Here is a 17,983-nt window from a genome sequence, read left to right as displayed (position 1 = left end):
TACTTTGAATGTGGAGTGTGAGTGCTTGGTCAGGGTGTACTTCTAAGAGTAAAGAATTCAGGTGAGGTAAAATACTGTTTAGTCAAAAGTATACACATATGCAGAGTAGGAGAGCTGAATTTATTTTCCATCTGTTAAGTGAAAAGAAAAAGCGAAACACCTCGCTTCCATTCGAGGCGCCATGGAAGTGCCATGCTGAGTAGCTACAGTTGTTTAGGTGGCCTGGGAGGTAGATTCTGTGTACGGTTTCTTTGGTTTTTGTTTTGTTTGATTGTAATTTTCTCATTTTGTGAGATTAATTTGTACTACAGATTTGTAACGGACGGTTTTAACTTAAACTGAAAAGGAAAATTTTTTTCTAGAACAGGAAAAAAAATTCACTTCTTGCATACTTTGTGCGAGATGTTTGCAAAACCCTAGTTCTCCCACTTAAGTTATGTGACGTTGACCAGAAAGCTTTACAATTCCTAAGGACCTAGAAGCAGCAATATTCTTTCCTGACTCGTAGGAGCACCTAAAATGTAGCTGTACAAAGGAAAGGAGGAGGTGCTGACACAATACCCCATTAAATAAGAAATAGAAACCAAAAGGATAAAAATCCTGAGGAACACCTGAATGTGTGATTACTCTGCGTGCTTGAGGAAGAACCTGATACATAATTCCCTGGTAGGTGATTCTGGGTAGCAGAGACGTTTTCTGCTGGCATTGTGTTAACCCATATCCTTTACAGATGATGAATATTACACTTTGGGTTACAACATGACTTTGTATCATTACCATTGTAACTTGATTTTTAAAAATATATTCTTCTAGTATCAGTTTGATTAGTAGATGACCTATTTCTGTTGTAGTCAAAGGTGGGCAGACAATAGTTCTTTTCTTTTTTGCATATTTGGGTGTTTTGTGTAAGAGAAATGTGCTTGTGAGTGAGGTGGGCAGCCTTATGTCTCTTTGTTCTTGTGGTGTTCTGACCACATTGCAGATTCAGGATTAGCCTTGAAATATGGTATCATAGTCTTCCAGTTTCTCGCTGTCGGGCTTTATGGTTACCACTGTACCTTTGTGTCCATCCCTAGGACAAGAGAAACCACAGGAAGTGGGGCCTTTCTGTGTACCTATGTGATGTAGCAGGAGTTAGCCCTTTAAGGACGTGAGGACATGAACAAAGGTTTGGGCCACAATAAAACTCATGGCACCTTAGCCTTGCATGGCACCTTGCAGAGCTCATTCAGCTTTCTGAGTGGATGCTTATAATGAATGACTCAAGTCCTTGAAGGTTTTCCCCAGGTCTACACAGATTGTGTCTCAGCTGTGACTAAATATGAGATTCCTATTCTGGTGTTCTTTCTATTTGTTGAACAGCCATGATGTTTCCCTATCTTCAGAGAGAAATTCAGAGAGAGTGGCGTCCTGCCCACCAGCCCTTTAGTCTACACTAGATGTTCATTCTTTAAACTGATATATGCCAAGGTTCTATTCTCTGGCCCTCAACTGAAACAGAAAACCTGTTTGATTACTATTTATTATTATTATTTAGCAATTGGAAAGATTCACTGTGAAGATACAGGTTGTAGACAGTTCTCAAGTATCCAGGAAAGTCTTCTAATAAATCTGAGTCAACAGTAAGTAGTAATTGGTTATCAGAAGGGAATGACAGGTTAAAGAGAACTCTACTCAGGACTCAGAGAGGTGAAGTAGTTAAAAGGGGGTTCATTCTAGGTTATGGGAGGTTGGCGTGTGTAGGTGAAGTGTGCACCTTGGAGCACATTTAGTTTAAAGTTCAACTGTCTGCTTCCTGTTTTCTTGGGCTTGGTATTTAGCACCGTGCCCCTTTCACTGTCTGAAATGCAGATTATGCTCCTTCACAAGAAGCCTTGAGGACAAATTTGTTAGCACATTTTTAGGAAGGATCTAAATTTAGACTGTTTGATCTGTAATTTCTGCCTATCCTCTTCACTCCCAGATCTATTGCTGAAGTCCCCAGGATTGAGCTGTTAGACACAGGCATGGGTGAGGGGTCAAGTGCTAGTGAGTTCCAGAGTCTCAGGATACACATGTCTCTCCTGCCTGGATTGCCCGTTTTGTCTCGATATTTTAGGGAAATTTTATTTTTATTTTATTTTTATCAAAGAAAACTGATATATAGAGACAAATGAAAGTGTAAATGAGGTTTTAAAGTAAACATGGACTCTTCAGGGAAGCTTTATGTAGATTCAGGTGGAGAGAGCCATTTCAGCCACTTGCTTAAAATCCGAGGGGTAACTGATTGCTGTTAGGTAACTGTTGGTGATGTTTAGGTAGTACCGGTTAGAGTTTTCCCATCGACAGACACCTCACATTAAGAGAGAAACTGGGAGACTGTAGTCTTTAGAAGGATGATGATGATGAATGCCAGTGTATGCATCTTAGATGTGCATACCTTGGTTCTGCCAATAACGGAGATGTTCCACTGAGTCTCGGTCAGCCCCCAACGGTGTGATTAGGTGGCTTGACTAGCACTGTGTCCGGTGCTGTTGTGGCTTACCATTCGTGTCTCCCCAGGCCCGTCTGAACTGCAAGCATTGTGGCAAGCCCGTGATCGACGTGCGGATCGGGATGCAGTACTTCTCCGAGTACAGCAACGTCCAGCAGTGTCCACACTGTGGGAACCTGGACTACCATTTCGTGAAGCCATTCTCCTCCTTCAAAGTTCTCGAAGCTTATTGATGAAAGCTTTGCTTTAGTAATAGCTATTTTATTGATATTATTACTTTACTACATATCTTTTATAGGGGAGCATTCTGTGACATTAATTTCTTTTCTAATTTGAAGCAGAGTTTACTTTGTATATTTGTGCCACTAAAATGAGGGCTGCCCCTTGCCCTTTCTTGGTTCCCAAATATGTGTGTGTGTGTGTGTGTGTGTGTGTGTGTTAGTTAGACTGGAGGCCAGATGGGAAATTGTGCAGAACTCATGCAGAACATCTGGTGGAGTTCTAAGGTAGTAGGAAGGAAGGATGCCATTTACGGATAGAAATCTGGCTAAGCTAGAGGTGTGGTAGGAGTTGGGAGGGGCTTTTACTAATACGTTAGCTTTCTTGAGATTCATTGTTAGTTCTCGGCCTTGGGAAAAATAAATGACAAGTGAATGTACATGTGAGCTGGACAGCCAGCACTGTACTGGGCTGTCTGGACTCTTCTTCAGCACAGGCTGAGGTGAGGTTTGCTCCACTGATGGGTGATTGAGGGTAGAAGTGAGTACTCTTCCTTTGACCATTTGTGTAATTAACAGTTCTCATACTGGAAGTAATATCCAAATTATGCGACATGTGAAAACTGTGGGTGTTTAGGTGAGCTGAGTCGGACAGGCCTGGGAAAGTGAGTTTGGCAATGATGCCCACTGAGTCAAGCGAGCAGAAAGATGGAACTAGGTTATTTGAACTCTATCTCCAGAGTTGGTCAGGAACCCACAGACGCTGATGCTGCGGTCCTGATGCATCCTTTGCAGATTGCATTGCTGAAATGCTGCCTGGTACCCACGTCTTCTCCCAGGTAACCTCTGTCTACTGCTGTGCTGCACAGCCAGCTGCACCACACTTCCCTTCCTGCCTCGCTAGTGCCACACATGCAGAACTGGTCTGAAGAAGGAAGGGGAAATTTGTTAGGATGACGAAGAATAGTTTTATTTTTTTAAAAGAATGTTCAGTTTTGGAAACAGTAATGCAAAAGAGCATATCTGAAAATAGATCCTGAAGATTCCCATGATCCCTTACTGTAGTTAAAAACCGTCACATGCAGAAAACCAAGTATTCCAAAACCAGCCTCTGTTCAGTAGAGTGTGGAAATATGCTAAAGACATGGCCTGTGCGATTAGAGTTAGAGAAGTACTTCTTAGGAAGGAGTTTGGTCATTCCAAGTAAGACACAGACGTACATATAAGAATACTAAACAATCATTTTATGACCAGGCAAGTTTGGAGTTCATGTAAATATTTTATATCACTTTCTTGGTTTATCCCCTACAAATACAGGGGGTGTTTCTCTTCAAAATTGTCTAAGCATTGTTACCAATGAGTTTTAAATTCTACTGCTTGGTGATTTGTTGGAAACCATAGCATTAAGGAACCCATTTACCAGCTAAGAGTCTTCACCTTTGGGTGGATATTCTCCATCAGTTGGTTCGTTACTTCTAGTTTGATGATCTGATGTTTCACATCTACAAAATATCACCATCCTAGGACAAGCAGAGATCATTATTGGTCAGATGGAGTTTAATGCAATTACATGAGGTCTTTATGACATAGCACTTGCAAAATTGTCTCTGATGCACAAAGCTGTAATTATGAATTAGCTGTTTCCCTATGAATCTGTTATATACTCAAGTTTAAAATTTTGGTAAGTTTCTATTTAGATTCATATTTGTCTTCATGTTTCTGATTTTTTAAAATAAATAAAATACTTGTACTGCTGTTCTCTAACCTGTTGACGTTTTCTAGTAAAATTTCGCTGTATTGTTGTTCCAAAGTCAATCTATTCATTGTACCCAGTGAGTTCTCTAGATTAAAAGACACTGTGGAGCTGTAAGCCACATTCTCTTCTCGCTCCTTAGATTGTTTTCTGACCCTAAAATGAAGAGGTTTTATTTCAATAGGATAACATTGGCATTTGATGATACGTTGAGGATAAAGCAGGGCTATAAATATGTATAGTCTTATAAAAAGAGAAGCATTCGCCCTGCACTCCAGTACTGCCTCCTGTTAGTGCATTAATTTCACTTGTGTTTGGAAGGAAAATTTGGCTGATATGAGAATAAAATACCGGCATTAATACTTGCTATAAGGGTAAATTTGACCTTGGAAATCTGCTGACCTTATTGTTTTCACCAATCTTTGCCTGAACACCTTGATTAGAACTGGATTATGTAAGAAGGATCAACATTTCTGTTGTAGCTGGGATAGTAAAGGTTATCAGTCAACTAGGAGATCTAACTTCTGTTTCTGATGAGTAGTGCTCAATAACCCATAATTTTCAGATTGACTAATAATTTAGTGTTTTTTACCGACCTTAACATTTTTAGTCATTTATTTTTAAAGTGTTCCATACTTTGAACAAGTTAAACTGCTCCAGTTTTGAGAGAGGCTAATTTCTTCAGACCGTCTCAGCTCTCTGCTGTCTCTGATCACCTGATCACATGGGAAGCACTTACACAGAGCCTTCTCTAGCATCCCTCAGTTTCCAATTTTTGTAAAAGGGATTAATTTTTCTAAGTAAGAGAAATTTCATACCTTTTTGGAAAAAACTAAATCTTGAAGAAAGAATATTATATGTTTAAATGCTAAAACTTAATGGATTGAGTGATAACTTGCTGGACAACCAAGACTGCCTGTCTGAGTTCTTCACATTGTCTTACCACACCAGTGCTGATTGTGCAGTCTGCTCTGTGCCTATTTTCTAACCTGTTTGATTTTCTGTTCAAATCCTTGAAGCAGTGGTTGAGTAATTTTAGTTGGGATATTGGGGAAGAGGTGAGGAGAAAGCACTTTTCTTTAGGTGTGATTCCCGTGACAGGACGCTGCCTAACCTTGTTCATCTTCATACCTTGTTGACTTCATTATTTTTCCAGATAATTGAAAGAGAATATAATGAATGGACACCATGAAAACCAGCTCAAAAATACGTTGTTGTCTATAAAGATTTCTTGTCGAGATGTCTTGGATTGCACTTTTGTTGAGGGAAGCCAATGTAAATACTTAAAGAATGTTGATTAAATTGAAGCATTTGGGTTATGGAGTCGTGTGATGATAGAGGGTTTCTGTATGTGAAAGGTGTGTATTAAGAATAATAAAATTTTAGAAACAAGTATTGGGCTTTGCTTTAATCTGTTACTAGATTTTGTTGGGGACTTTTGAGAAACAGGGTTGTTTGGTAAGAAAAGATAGTAGAGAAGTAGGGATATTCTCAGTTAAAAGAAAAATACAGACAGCCATTCAAAAGTGCTACTGCAACTAATCAAAACAAAACCCTTTAGCTCGTGAGGTAAAGGTTCCTGTTATCAAACTGAACAACTTGAGTTTGAGCCCCAGAACTCACATGGTAGGAGGGGAGTGACAACTCCAGAAAGTTGCTCTTTGACCAGAACGCGTGTGCTCTGGTGCATGCACATACATTATAGAAACATGTAAAAAAGGGGGAGGGGACCCACAATTACAAATTACTCACTGCTTACACATATGTATCACATATAAGCTGCTTTTGCAGTAAAATAATAACAAATCAGCCTTCCCCTTTTCATATGTATAGTATAAAATTATTGTTCTGGTTATAAAGAGTGTAGTTTTGAAACACCTCATCTCCACCTAGACATTGTCTTAGTTATTCTGTTATTGTGAAGAGACACCATGACCAAGGCAACTCTTATAAAGGAAAGCATTTAGTTTGGGACCTGAAAACAGTTTCAGAGGCTTAGTTCTGGTGGGGAGCATGGTTGCAATCCAAGCAGGCACTGGAGCAGTAGCTGAGAGCTTTACACCCTGATTTGCAGAGAGAGAGATTGGGCCTTACATGGGCCTTTGAAACCTCAAAGCTCACCCACAGTGATATACTTTCTCAAACAAGGCCACACCCAATCCTAATATTCAAACAGTTCCATAATTTTCAACTATAGGGAGCTATTTCTCCACTAATTATTAAGTTTGTATCCTGCTGGTAGCCCTCCCCACTCCTCCCATTCCCTCTCTATAGTTCCTTCCCCTGGCTACCCCTCCCTTCACCTCTGGGATGGAGAGGTCATCCCCCTTGGGTATCAATCATCCCTGACACCTCCTGTCACTGCAGGACTAGGCACATCCTTCCCATTGAGGCCAGATAAGGCAGCCCAGTTAGGGGAACAGAATTTGTAGGCAGGCAGGAAACAAGAGTCAGGGATACTCCCTGCTCCAGTTGTTAGGGAACCCACATGAAGATCAAGTTGCACATCTGCTACATATGTTCAGGGGGCCTAAAGACCACCTCCTGGTAAGTCCCACCTTTCAGTGTCTGACACATTGATTTGGGGTGATGTATTCACACAAAGTAATCACATTTTTAAAAAATCATTGCATTCATTTCCATCTCAATGATATCCCACTTCCCAATTACCCCTTCCACCAACCCCCCATCCCAGGATACCCCACCCCCCAGTTACTCCACCAGCACCCCATTCCACATCCCTCCTCCCCCCCCCGCCTGTATGAGAGTGCTCTCCCCCCCCCCCACACACACATACACATACTCTCCCGCTCCACCACTCCAGCATCCTCCTACTCTGGGGTATCAAGCATCCAAGGGACCAATGGCCTCCCCTCCAGTAGCTATCAGGCAAGGTCTTCCTCTGCTACATAAGTATCTGGAGCCATGGGTCCCTCTGGGTACACTCCTTGGTTGGTGGTCTAGACTCTGGGAGAACTGGGTAGTCAGGCCAGCCTATGTTGTTCTTCTAACGGAGTTGCAATCTCCCTCTTCTCCTCCAGTCCTTCTGCAAGTTCCACCACCAGGTTCCCTGAGCTCTGTCTGATGGTTGGCTTCAAGCATGCAAGTCTGCATTGGTCAGTTGCTGGCTGGATTTCCTCAGGACCCGCCACACTATGTTCCTGTCAGCAGGCGCCTTTAGACCATGGCAACAGCGTTGGGTTTGGTGTCTGCAGGCATGATGGATCCCCAGGTGGGGCCGTCCCTGGTTTGACCCTTCCTTCAGTCTCTGTTCCATTTTTATCCCTGTTCTTCCTTTGAACAGGAACACTTCTGGGTTAAATGTTTGAGATGAGTGGGTGTCTCCACCCCTTGACCGGCAGCCGTGTCTATCTGCTGGACGAGGTCTCAACAGATCTGTCTCCCCATTCTCTGCACATTTTGGCTAAAGTCATCCCTGTTGGGTCCTGGGAGCCTCACACTTCCCTGGTGTCTGGAACCCTCCAGTGGCTACCCCAGTTCCTCATCCTCCCTGCTACATATCTTTGTTCGATTTCCTGACCCTGTACCTTTCCAGCATCTCCTCCAGATCCTGATGCTGCCACCCTTATTTCCACCCCTTTCTTTCCCCCTCCCCAGTCCCCCTTTCCCTCCACTTCCCACGATGTTCCTGTTCCCCCCTCATTGCAGGACTGAAGCATCCATACCCTGGACTTACTTCCTTCTACACTCCTTATGGTCTATGGGCTGTATTATGGGCATCGTGGCCTTTTGGGCTAATACCCATTTATCAATGAGTATATACCATTGTTGGGAGCAGCCTCATGTTAGATCTAAGCAACCATACTTAAGCCTGCACCTGCAGCTCTGCTAGAATTTAATAGATATAAATCTTGTCATTCGGTCACTTAGCACTGGAGGTCAGGTCACTTAGCAACCCTCCCTGTACTGTTCCTCCTGCCAGCCGATTTACCCAGCCAACAGCCTGTTCATTGAGCCAAGCTCATTCCTTTGTGGTCACCTAACCCCACCCCACGTCCTGCTTCTACCAGGACTTCTGCCTGAGAGAAATTAAAAATTGTCAGCTTGATCAGACCAGAAAGTATTGCTGTCCGTTCTTTGCGTCTCTTGTACCCCATTCTCTCCTAGGCGGTCCCCAACCCCTGTCGACTGCCCTGCAGGACGGGGCATACCATGTGTGTTCTTTTGAGACTGGGTTACCTCACTCAGGATATTTTTTAGTTCCATCCATTTGCCTGCGAATTTCATGAAATCATTTTTAATTGCTGTGTAGAACTCCATTGTGTAGATGTACCACATTTTCTGTATCCATTCTTCTGTTGAGGGACATCTGGGTTCTTTCCAGCTTCTGGCTATTAGAAATAAGGCTGCTATGAACATAGTGGAGCATGTGTCTTTGTTATGTGTTGGAGCATCTTTTGGGTATACGCCTAAGAGTGGTGTAACAGGGTTCTCAGGTAGTACTATGTCCAATTTTCTGAGGAATCTCCAGAGTGGTTGTACCAGCTTGCAGTCCCAAAAGCAATGGAGGGTGTTCCTCTTTCTCCACATACTTACCAACATTTGCTGTCACCTGAGATTTTTATCTTAGCCATTCTGACTGGTGTGAGGTGGAATCTCAGAGTCATTTTGATTTGCATTTCCCTGTTGATAAGGATGTTGAATATTTCTTTAAGTGCTTTTCAGCTATTCAAGATTCTTCAGTTGAGAATTCTCTATTTAGCTCTGTATTCCTCTTTTCAATAGGGTTATTTGGTTCTCTGGACTACCTTCTTGAGTTCTTTGTATACATTGGGTGTATCCTATCAGATGTAGGGTTGGTAAATATCTTTTCCCAATCTGTTGGTTGCCGTTTTGTCCTATTGACAGTGTCCTTTGCTTTACAGAACCCTTTCAATTTTGAGGTCCCATTTGTCGATTGTTGCTCTTAAAGCCTAAGCCATTGGTGTTCTGTTAAGGAACACATCCTTTGTGCCCAAGTATTCAAAGCTCTTCCCCACTTTCTCTTCTATTAGACTCAGTGTATCTGGTTTTATGTGGGGTTCCTTGATCCACTTAGACTTGAGCTTTATATAGGGCGATAAGAATAGATCAATTTGCATTCTTCTACATGCAGACCACCAGTTGAACCAGCACCGTTTGTTGAAAATTTTATCTTTTTTCCACTGGATGGTTTTAGCTTCTTTGTCAAAGATCAAGTGACCATAGGTGTATGGATTCATTTCTGGGTCTTCAATTCTATTCCATTGATCTACCTACCTGTCTCTGTACCAGTACTGTGCAGATTTTTTTTTTCATCACTATTGATCTATAGTTTGGCTTGAAGAAGTTTTTTTTTTTTTTTTTTTTTTTTTTTTTTTTTTTTTTTTTTTTGGTTGGGAAACTTCTAATGACTTTTTCTATTACCTCGGGGGTTATGGGGCTGTTTAGTTGGTTTATCTGATCTTGATTTAACTTTGGTACCTGGTATCTGTCTAGAAAATTGTCCATTTCATCTAGGTTTTCCAGTTTTTTTGAGTATACACTTTTGTAGTAGGATCTGATGACTTTTTAAATTTCTTCAGATTCTGTTGTTATGCTTCCCTTTTCATTCCTGATTTTGTTAATTTGGATACTCTCTTTGCCCTCTGGTTAGTCTGGCTAAGGGTTTATCTATCTTGTTCATTTTCTCCAAGAACTAACTTTTGGTTCTGTTGATTCTTTGTATGGTTCTTCTTGTTTCTACTTGGTTGATTTCAGCTCTGAGTTTGGTTATTTCCTGTTGTCTACTCCTTTTTGGTCTATTTGCTTCTTTTTGTTCTAGAACTTTTAGGTGTCCTGTCAAGCTACTAGTGTATGCTCTCCAGTTTCTTTTTGGAGGCACTCAGAGCTTTGAGTTTTCCTCTTAGCATTGCTTTCATTGTGTCCTATAAGATTGAGTATGTTGGCCTTCATTTTCATTAAATTCTAAAAAGTCTTTAATTTCTTTATTTCTTCCTTGACCAAGTTATCATTGAGTAGAGCATTGTTAAGCTTCCATATGTATGTGCTCTTTCTGTCATTTTTGTTGTTATTGAATACCAGTCTTAGTCCTCAGTAATCTGATAGGATGCATCAGATTATTTCAATCTTCTTGTATCTGTTGAGGCCTGCTTTGTGGTCAAATTCGGAGAAAGTACCATGAGGTGCTAAGAAGAATGTATATTCCTTTGTTTTAGGATGAAATCTTTTATGGATATCTGTGGTTCATAACTTCTATTAGTTTCTCTATATCTCTGTTTAATTTCTGTTTCCATGATCTGTCCATTGATGAGAGTGGGGCGTTGAAGTCTCCCACTACTGTATGAGGTGCAGTGTGTGCTTTGAGCTTTAATAAGGTTTCTTTTATGAATGTAGGAGCCCTTGCATTTGGAGCATAGATAGATTCTGGATTGAGAGTTCATCCTTGTGGATTTTTCCTTTGATGAATATGAAGTGTCCTTCCTTATCTTTTTTGATAACTTTTGGTTGAAAGTCAGTTTTATTTGATATTAGAATGGCTACTCCAGCTTGTTTCTTGGGACCATTTGTTTGGAAAATTATTTTACTCTGAGGTAGTGTCTGTCTTTGTCACTGAAGTGTGTTTCCTGTATGCAGGAAAATGCTGGGTCCTCTTTATGCATCCAGTCTGTTAGTCTATCTTTTTATTGGGGAATTGAGTCCATTGATGTTAAGAGATATTAAGGAATAGTGATTGTTGTTTCCTGTTGTTTTTGTTTTTAGAGGTAGAATTATGTTTGTGTGGCTCTCTTCTTTTGTGTTTGTTGCAATAAGATTAATTTCTTGCTTTTTCTAGGGAGTAGTTTCCCTCCTATTATTCTCTGGCTTTGTGGAAAGATATTGTTTAAATTTGGTTTTGTCTTGGAATACTTTGGTTTCTGCATCTATGTTAGTTGAGAGTTTTGCTTGATATAGTAACCTGGGCTGGCATTTGTGTTCTCTTAGGGTCTGTATGACATCTGTCTAGGTTCTTCTGGCTTTTATAGTCTCTGTAGAGAAGTCAGGTGTCATTCTGATAGGTCTACCTTTATATGTTACTTGACCTTTTTCCTTTACCACTTTCAATATTCTTTCTTTGTTCTGTGCATTTGGTGTTTTAATTACTATGTGATGGGAGGAATTTCTATTCTGGTCCAATCTATTAGGAGTTTTATAGGTTTCTTGTATGTTTGTGGGCATTTCTTTCTTTAGGTTGGGGAATTTTTCTTGTATAATTATTGTTGAAGATGTTTGCTGGCCCTTTGAGTCAGGAATCTTCACTCTATTCTATACCTATTATTCTCAGGTTCGGTTTTTACATTGTTTCCTGTATTTCTTGAATGTTTTGAGATAGGAGCTTTTTGCTTTTCATATGTTCCTTGACTGCTGTGCTGATGTCTTCTATGGTATCTTTTACCACTGAGATTCTATCTTCTATCTCTTGCATTCTATTGGTGATGCTTGCCTCTGTGACTCCTGTTCTCTTTTGTATGTTTTCCATCTCTGTGACTGTCTTCCTTTGAGTTTTTATTAATAATTATATTTCCATTTTTAGATCCTGGACAGTTTTGTTCAATTTCTTCACCTGTTTGTATTCTCCTGTATTACTTTAAGGGATTTTTGTGTTCCCTCTTTAAGGGTTTCTACTTGTTTACTTGTGTTCTCCTGTATTTCTTCAAGTGAATCATTTATGTCTTTCTTCAAGTTATCTATCATCTTCACGAATCTTGCTTCATAGGTGTGTTGGGGAATCCAGGACTTGCTGTGGTGGGAGAACTAGGTTTTGATGTTGCCAAATCAAATTGATTTCTGTTGGTTATGTTCTTGTGTTTGCCTGTTGTTCTTGTGGTTATCTCTGTTCTTATCTGGCCTCTCTGTCTCGGAGTAGGACCTGTCTTTCCTGTGAGCCTGTGATCCTATGATGCTGGGTGTGTCAGAATACGTGGGGAGTCAAGCTGCAACTGGGGTGTGAAGTGTGCAGGATCACGTCCGGTGCTGGGAGTCTGTTCCTCAGCAGAGGTGGGAACTGGAAGGTGTTTGGGTCTATGGCCGGGTGGGAATCTGAGCAATCACATTTGAAAACATTCTCTAGGTAGTTTTTAGTGGGGAGGAAAAGGGAAAAGAACTTGAAATAATTGTGTCTTTTACCTATTTTTTTTCAAGCATTAATTTGTTGACATTTCTTCCCATTTGTTAAAATAGGTTACAGCTTGAGGAAAACTGAACAGAAGATTTTAACAATCTACTCTTAAAAACTCCCACTTTATTCACATTGGGATCTATTTTTGAATTTATATATGTCAAGCTTTCAGTTTTGATACCTTTGAGCAACTGATATACAATCTGGGCAGGGATTTGCCTTTTTAGCTTTTTTTTTTTTTTTTTTTTTTTTTTTTTTTTTTTTTTTTTTTTTTTTTTTTTTTTAAGATGGCCAGGCTTTTGTGGATCATCTACAAGGCTAATGGGGGGTGCTTCATCTTTTTTTTTTAATGTGGTCAATTTCTTTTTTTTTTTTTTTTTCTTTTTTTTTTTTTTAAATTTTTTTTTTTTATTTTTTATTTTTTTATTAACTTGAGTATTTCTTATATACATTTCAAGTGTTATTCCCTTTCCCGGTTTCCGGTCAAAATCCCCCTCCCCCCTCCCCTTCCTTATGGGTGTTCCCCTCCCAACCCTCCCCCCATTGCCGCCCTCCCCCCATAGTCTAGTTCACTGGGGGTTCAGTCTTAGCAGGACCCAGGGCTTCCCCTTCCACTGGTGCTCTTACTAGGATATTCATTGCTACCTATGGGGTCAGAGTCCAGGGTCAGTCCATATATAGTCTTTAGGTAGTGGCTTAGTCCCTGGAAGCTCTGGTTGCTTGACATTGTTGTACTTTTGGGGTCGCGAGCCCCTTCAAGCTCTTCCAGTTCTTTCTCTGATTCCTTCAACGGGGGACCTATTCTCAGCTCAGTGGTTTGCTGCTGGCATTCGCCTCTGTATTTGCTGTATTCTGGCTGTGTCTCTCAGGAGCGATCTACATCCGGCTCCTGTCGGTCTGCACTTCTTTGCTTCATCCATCTTGTCCAATTGGGTGGCTGTATATGTATGGGCCACCTGTGGGGCAGGCTCTGAATGGGTGTTCCTTCAGTCTCTGTTTTAATCTTTGCCTCTCCCTTCCCAGCCAAGGGTATTCTTTTTCCTCATTTAAAGAAGGAGTGAAGCATTCACATTTTGATCATCCGTCTTGAGTTTCGTTTGTTCTAGGGATCTAGGGTAATTCAAGCATTTGGGCTAATAGCCACTTATCAATGAGTGCATACCATGTATGTCTTTCTGTGATTGGGTTAGCTCACTCAGGATGATATTTTCCAGTTCCAACCATTTGCCTACGAATTTCATAGACTCGTTGTTTTTGATAGCTGAGTAATATTCCATTGTGTAGATGTACCACATTTTCTGTATCCATTCCTCTGTTGAAGGGCATCTCGGTTCTTTCCATTTTCTGGCTATTATAAATAAGGCTGCGATGAACATAGTGGAGCACGTGTCTCTTTTATATGTTGAGGCATCTTTTGGGTATATGCCCAAGAGAGGTATAGCTGGATCCTCAGGCAATTCAATGTCCAATTTTCTGAGGAACCTCCAGACTGATTTCCAGAATGGTTGTACCAGTCTGCAATCCCACCAACAATGGAGGAGTGTTCCTCTTTCTCCGCATCCTCTCCAGCATCTGCTTTTTAGCTTTTTTTAAAAGATATATTTCTTTACTTACATTTCAAATGTTAATCCTTTTCCAGGTTTCTTGTCCATAAACCCCCATCCCCTTCCCTCCCCCCATACAGGTATTCTCCCCATCCATCCCCCTTACTGCCTCCCCACCACATTCCCCTACACTGGGGGACCAACCTTTGCAGGACCAAGGGCTTCCCCTTCCACTGGTGCCCCAACAAGGCTATTCTCTGCTACATATGCAGTTGGAGCCCTGGTCAGTCCATGTATAGTCTTTGGGTAGCGGTTTAGTCCCGAAGCTCTGGTTGGTTGGCATTGTCGTTCTTATGGGGTTGTAAGCTCTTTCAACTCTTTCAATCCTTCCTCTAATTCCCCCCAAGTGGGTCCTGTTCTCAGTTCAGTGGTTTGCTGCTGTCCAATTGACCTCTGTATTGGACATGCTCTGGATGTGTCTCTCAGGACAGATCTATGTCTGGTCCCATTTAGCCTGCATTTTTTAGCTTCATCAATCATATCTAGTTTTGGTGGCTGTATATATATGGGCCACATGTGGGGCAGGCTCTGAATGGATGTTCCTTTAATTGCTGCTCTAAACTTTGCTTCCATATCCCCTCCTATGGATATTTTCCCCCTTTTAAGAAAGAGTGGGAGCATCTGTATTTCGGTCATCCTTCTTCTTGAGCTTCCTGTGGTCTATGGATTGCATCTTGAGTAATTCCAGCTTTTGGGCTAATATCCACTTATCAATGAGTGCATACCAAGTATGTTTTTCTGTGATTGGGTTACCTCACTCAGAATGATATTTTCTAGTTCATTCCATTTGCCTATGGATTTCATGAAGTTATTGTTTTTGATAGCTGAGTAGTGCTCCACTGTGTAGATGTACCACATTTTTAAAAATCCATTCCTCTGTTGAAGGGCATCTGGGTTCTTTCCAGCTTCTGACTATTATAAATAAGTCTGCTATGAACATAGTGGATCATGTGTCTTTGTTGTATGTTGGGTATATGCCTAGGAGAGGTATAGCTGGGTCCTCAGGTAGCTCAATGTCCAATTTTCTGAGGAACCTCCAGACTGATTTCCAGAGTGGTTGTACCAGTTTGCAATCCCACCAACAATGGAGGAGTGTTCTCTTTCTCCACATCCTCGCCAGCATCTGCTGTCACCTGAGTTTTTTATCTTAGCCATTCTGACTGGTGTGAGGTAGAATCTCAGGGTTGTTTTGATTTGCATTTCCCTAGTGATTAAGGATGTTGAACATTTCTTTAGGTGCTTTTTGGCCATTCAGTAACCCTCAGCTGAGAATGTTTTGTTTAGCTCTGTACCCCATTGTTTAATAGGGTGATTTGGCTCTCTGGAGTCTAACTTCTTGAGTTCTTTGTATATTTTGGATATTAGCCCTCTATCAGATGTAGGATTGGTAAAGATCTTTTCCTAATCTGTTGGTTTCTGTTTTGTCCTAATGACAGTGTTTTTTTGCCTTACAGAAACTTTGCAGTTTTATGAGGTCCCATTTGTCGATTCTTGATCTTAGCATAAGCCATGGTGTTCTGTTCAGTGCTCATGTGGGGGAAACTCTTCCCCACTTTTTCTTCTATTAGTTTGAGTGTATTTGGTTTGATGTAGAGGTCCTTGATCCACTTGGACTTAAGCTTTGTACATGGTGGTAAGAATGGGTCGATTTACATTCTTCTACATGCTGACCTCCAGTTGAACCAGCACTGTTTGTTGAAAATGCTCTCTTTCTTCCATTGGATGGTTTTAGCTCCTTTGTGAAAGATCAAGTGACCATAGATGTGTGGGTTCATTTCTGGGTCTTCAATTCTGTTCCATTGATCTACCTGCCTGTCTCTGTACCAATACCATACAGTTTTTATGACTGTTGCTTTGTAATACTGCTTGAAGTCAGGGATGATGATTCCTCCCAGAAGTTTTTTTATTGTTGAGTATAGTTGTCGCTATCCTGGGTTTTTTGTTACTCCAAATGAATTTGCAAATTGCTCTTTCTATCTCTATAAAGAATTGAGTAAGAATTTTGATGGGGATTGCATTGAATCTGTAGATTGCTTTTGGCAAAATGGCCGTCTTTACTATATTAATCCTGCCAATCCATGAGCATAGAAGATCTTTCCATCTTCTGAGATCTTTCTCAATTTCTTTCTTCAGAGAATTGATGTTCTTGTCATACAGATCTTTTACTTGCTTGGTTAAAGTCACACCAAGATATTTTATATTATTTGGGAGTATTGTGAAGGGTGTCGTTTCCCTAATTTCTTTCTTAGCCTGTTTATCCTTTGAGTAGAGGAAGGCTACTGATTTGTTTGAGTTAATTTTATACCCCGACACTTTGCTGAAGTTGTTTATCAGGTTCAGTAGTTCTTTGGTGGACTTTGGGCTCACTTATGTACTCTATCATATCATCTACAAATAGTGATATTTTGATTTCTTCCCTTCCAATTTGTATTCCTTTGACCTCCTTTCGCTATCTGATTGCTCTGGCTAGGACTTGGAGTACTATATTGAATAAGTAGGCAGAGAGTGGGCAGCCTTGTCTAGTCCCTGAATTTAATAGGATTGTTTCAAGTTTCTCTCAATTTAGTTTGATGTCAGCTACTGGTTCGCTGTATATTGTTTTTACTATGTTTAGATATGGTCCTTGAATTCCTGATCTTTCCAGAACTTTTATAATGAAGGAGTATTGAAATTTGTCAAATGCCTTCTCAGCATCTAGTGAAATGATCATGTAGTTCTTATCTTTGAGTTTGTTTATATAGTGGATTACATTGATGGATCTTTGTATCCATCCCTGCATCCCTGGGATGAAGCCTACTTGATCATGATGTATGATTGTTTTGATGTGTTCTTGGATTTGGTTTGCAAGAATTTTATTGAGTATTTTTGCCTCAATATTCATAAGGGAAATTGGTCTGAAGTTCTTTCTCTGTTGTGTCTTTGTGTGGTTTCAGTATACGAGTAATTGTGGCTTCATAGAAGGAATTTGATAGTGCTCCATCTGTTTCAATTTTGTGCAACAGTTTGGACAGTATTGGTATGAGGCCTTCTATGAAGGTCTGGTAGAATTCTGCACTAAACCCATCTGGACCTGGGCTCTTTTTGGTTGGGAGACTTTTAATAACTGCTTCTATTTCTTTAGGAGTTATGGGGTTGTTTAGATGGTTTATGTTACTGATTTAACTTTGGTACTTGGTATCTGTCTAGAAAAATTTCCATTTCCTCCAGATTTTCCAGTTTTGTTGAATATAGGCTTTTGTAGTAAGATCTGATGACTTCTTTAATTTCTTCAGATGCTGTTGTTATGTCTCCATTTTTGTTTCTGATTTTGTTAATTTGGATATACTTTCTGTGACCTCTGGTTAGTTTGGCTAAGGGTTTAATCTATCTTGTTGATTTTCTCAAAGAACCAGCTCCTGGTTTTGTAGATTCTTTGTATAGTCCTTTTTGTTTCTACTTGATTGATTTCAGCCCTGAGTTTGATTATTTCCTGCCCTCTACTCCTCTTGGGTTTATTTATTTATTTTTGTTCTAGAGCTTTTGGGTGTGCTGTCAATCTGCTGACATATGCTCTCTCCTGTTTCTTTTTGCAGACACTCAGAGCTATGAGTTTTCCTCTTAGTACCGCTTTCATTATGTTTCGTAAGTTAGGGAATGTTGTATCTTCATTTTCATTAAATTCTGAGAAGTCTTTAATTTCTTTCTTTATTTCTTCCTTGACCAAGTTGTTATTGAGTAGAGCATTGTTCAACTTCCATGTATACATGGGCTTTCTGTCATTATTGTTGTTATTGAAGACCAGTCTTAGTGCATGGTGAT

At 40.4% G+C, this 17,983-nt stretch overlaps 1 protein-coding gene across 1 annotated transcript in view; it reads left to right on the top strand.

Moving 5' to 3' along the window:
- The window catches only part of Heca (HECA ribonucleoprotein granule regulator), a 49,869-nt gene extending 44,030 nt beyond the window's left edge, over positions 1-5,839 (top strand). Inside the window, 1 exon segment of the mRNA NM_001107514.3 lies at positions 2,542-5,839. Within this exon segment, the coding sequence (NP_001100984.2) occupies positions 2,542-2,706 (165 nt within the window). The 3' untranslated portion in view covers positions 2,707-5,839.
- Positions 5,840-17,983: the final 12,144 nt, after the last annotated feature.

Source organism: Rattus norvegicus, chromosome 1, assembly GCF_021556685.1.
Source record: "Rattus norvegicus strain SHRSP/BbbUtx chromosome 1, alternate assembly SHRSP_T2T, whole genome shotgun sequence".
In the NCBI taxonomy this organism is placed as follows: Eukaryota; Metazoa; Chordata; class Mammalia; order Rodentia; family Muridae; genus Rattus; species Rattus norvegicus.
The sequence above is the reverse complement of the archived record's forward strand: the minus strand, read 5'-3'. Positions and strand labels throughout refer to the sequence as shown.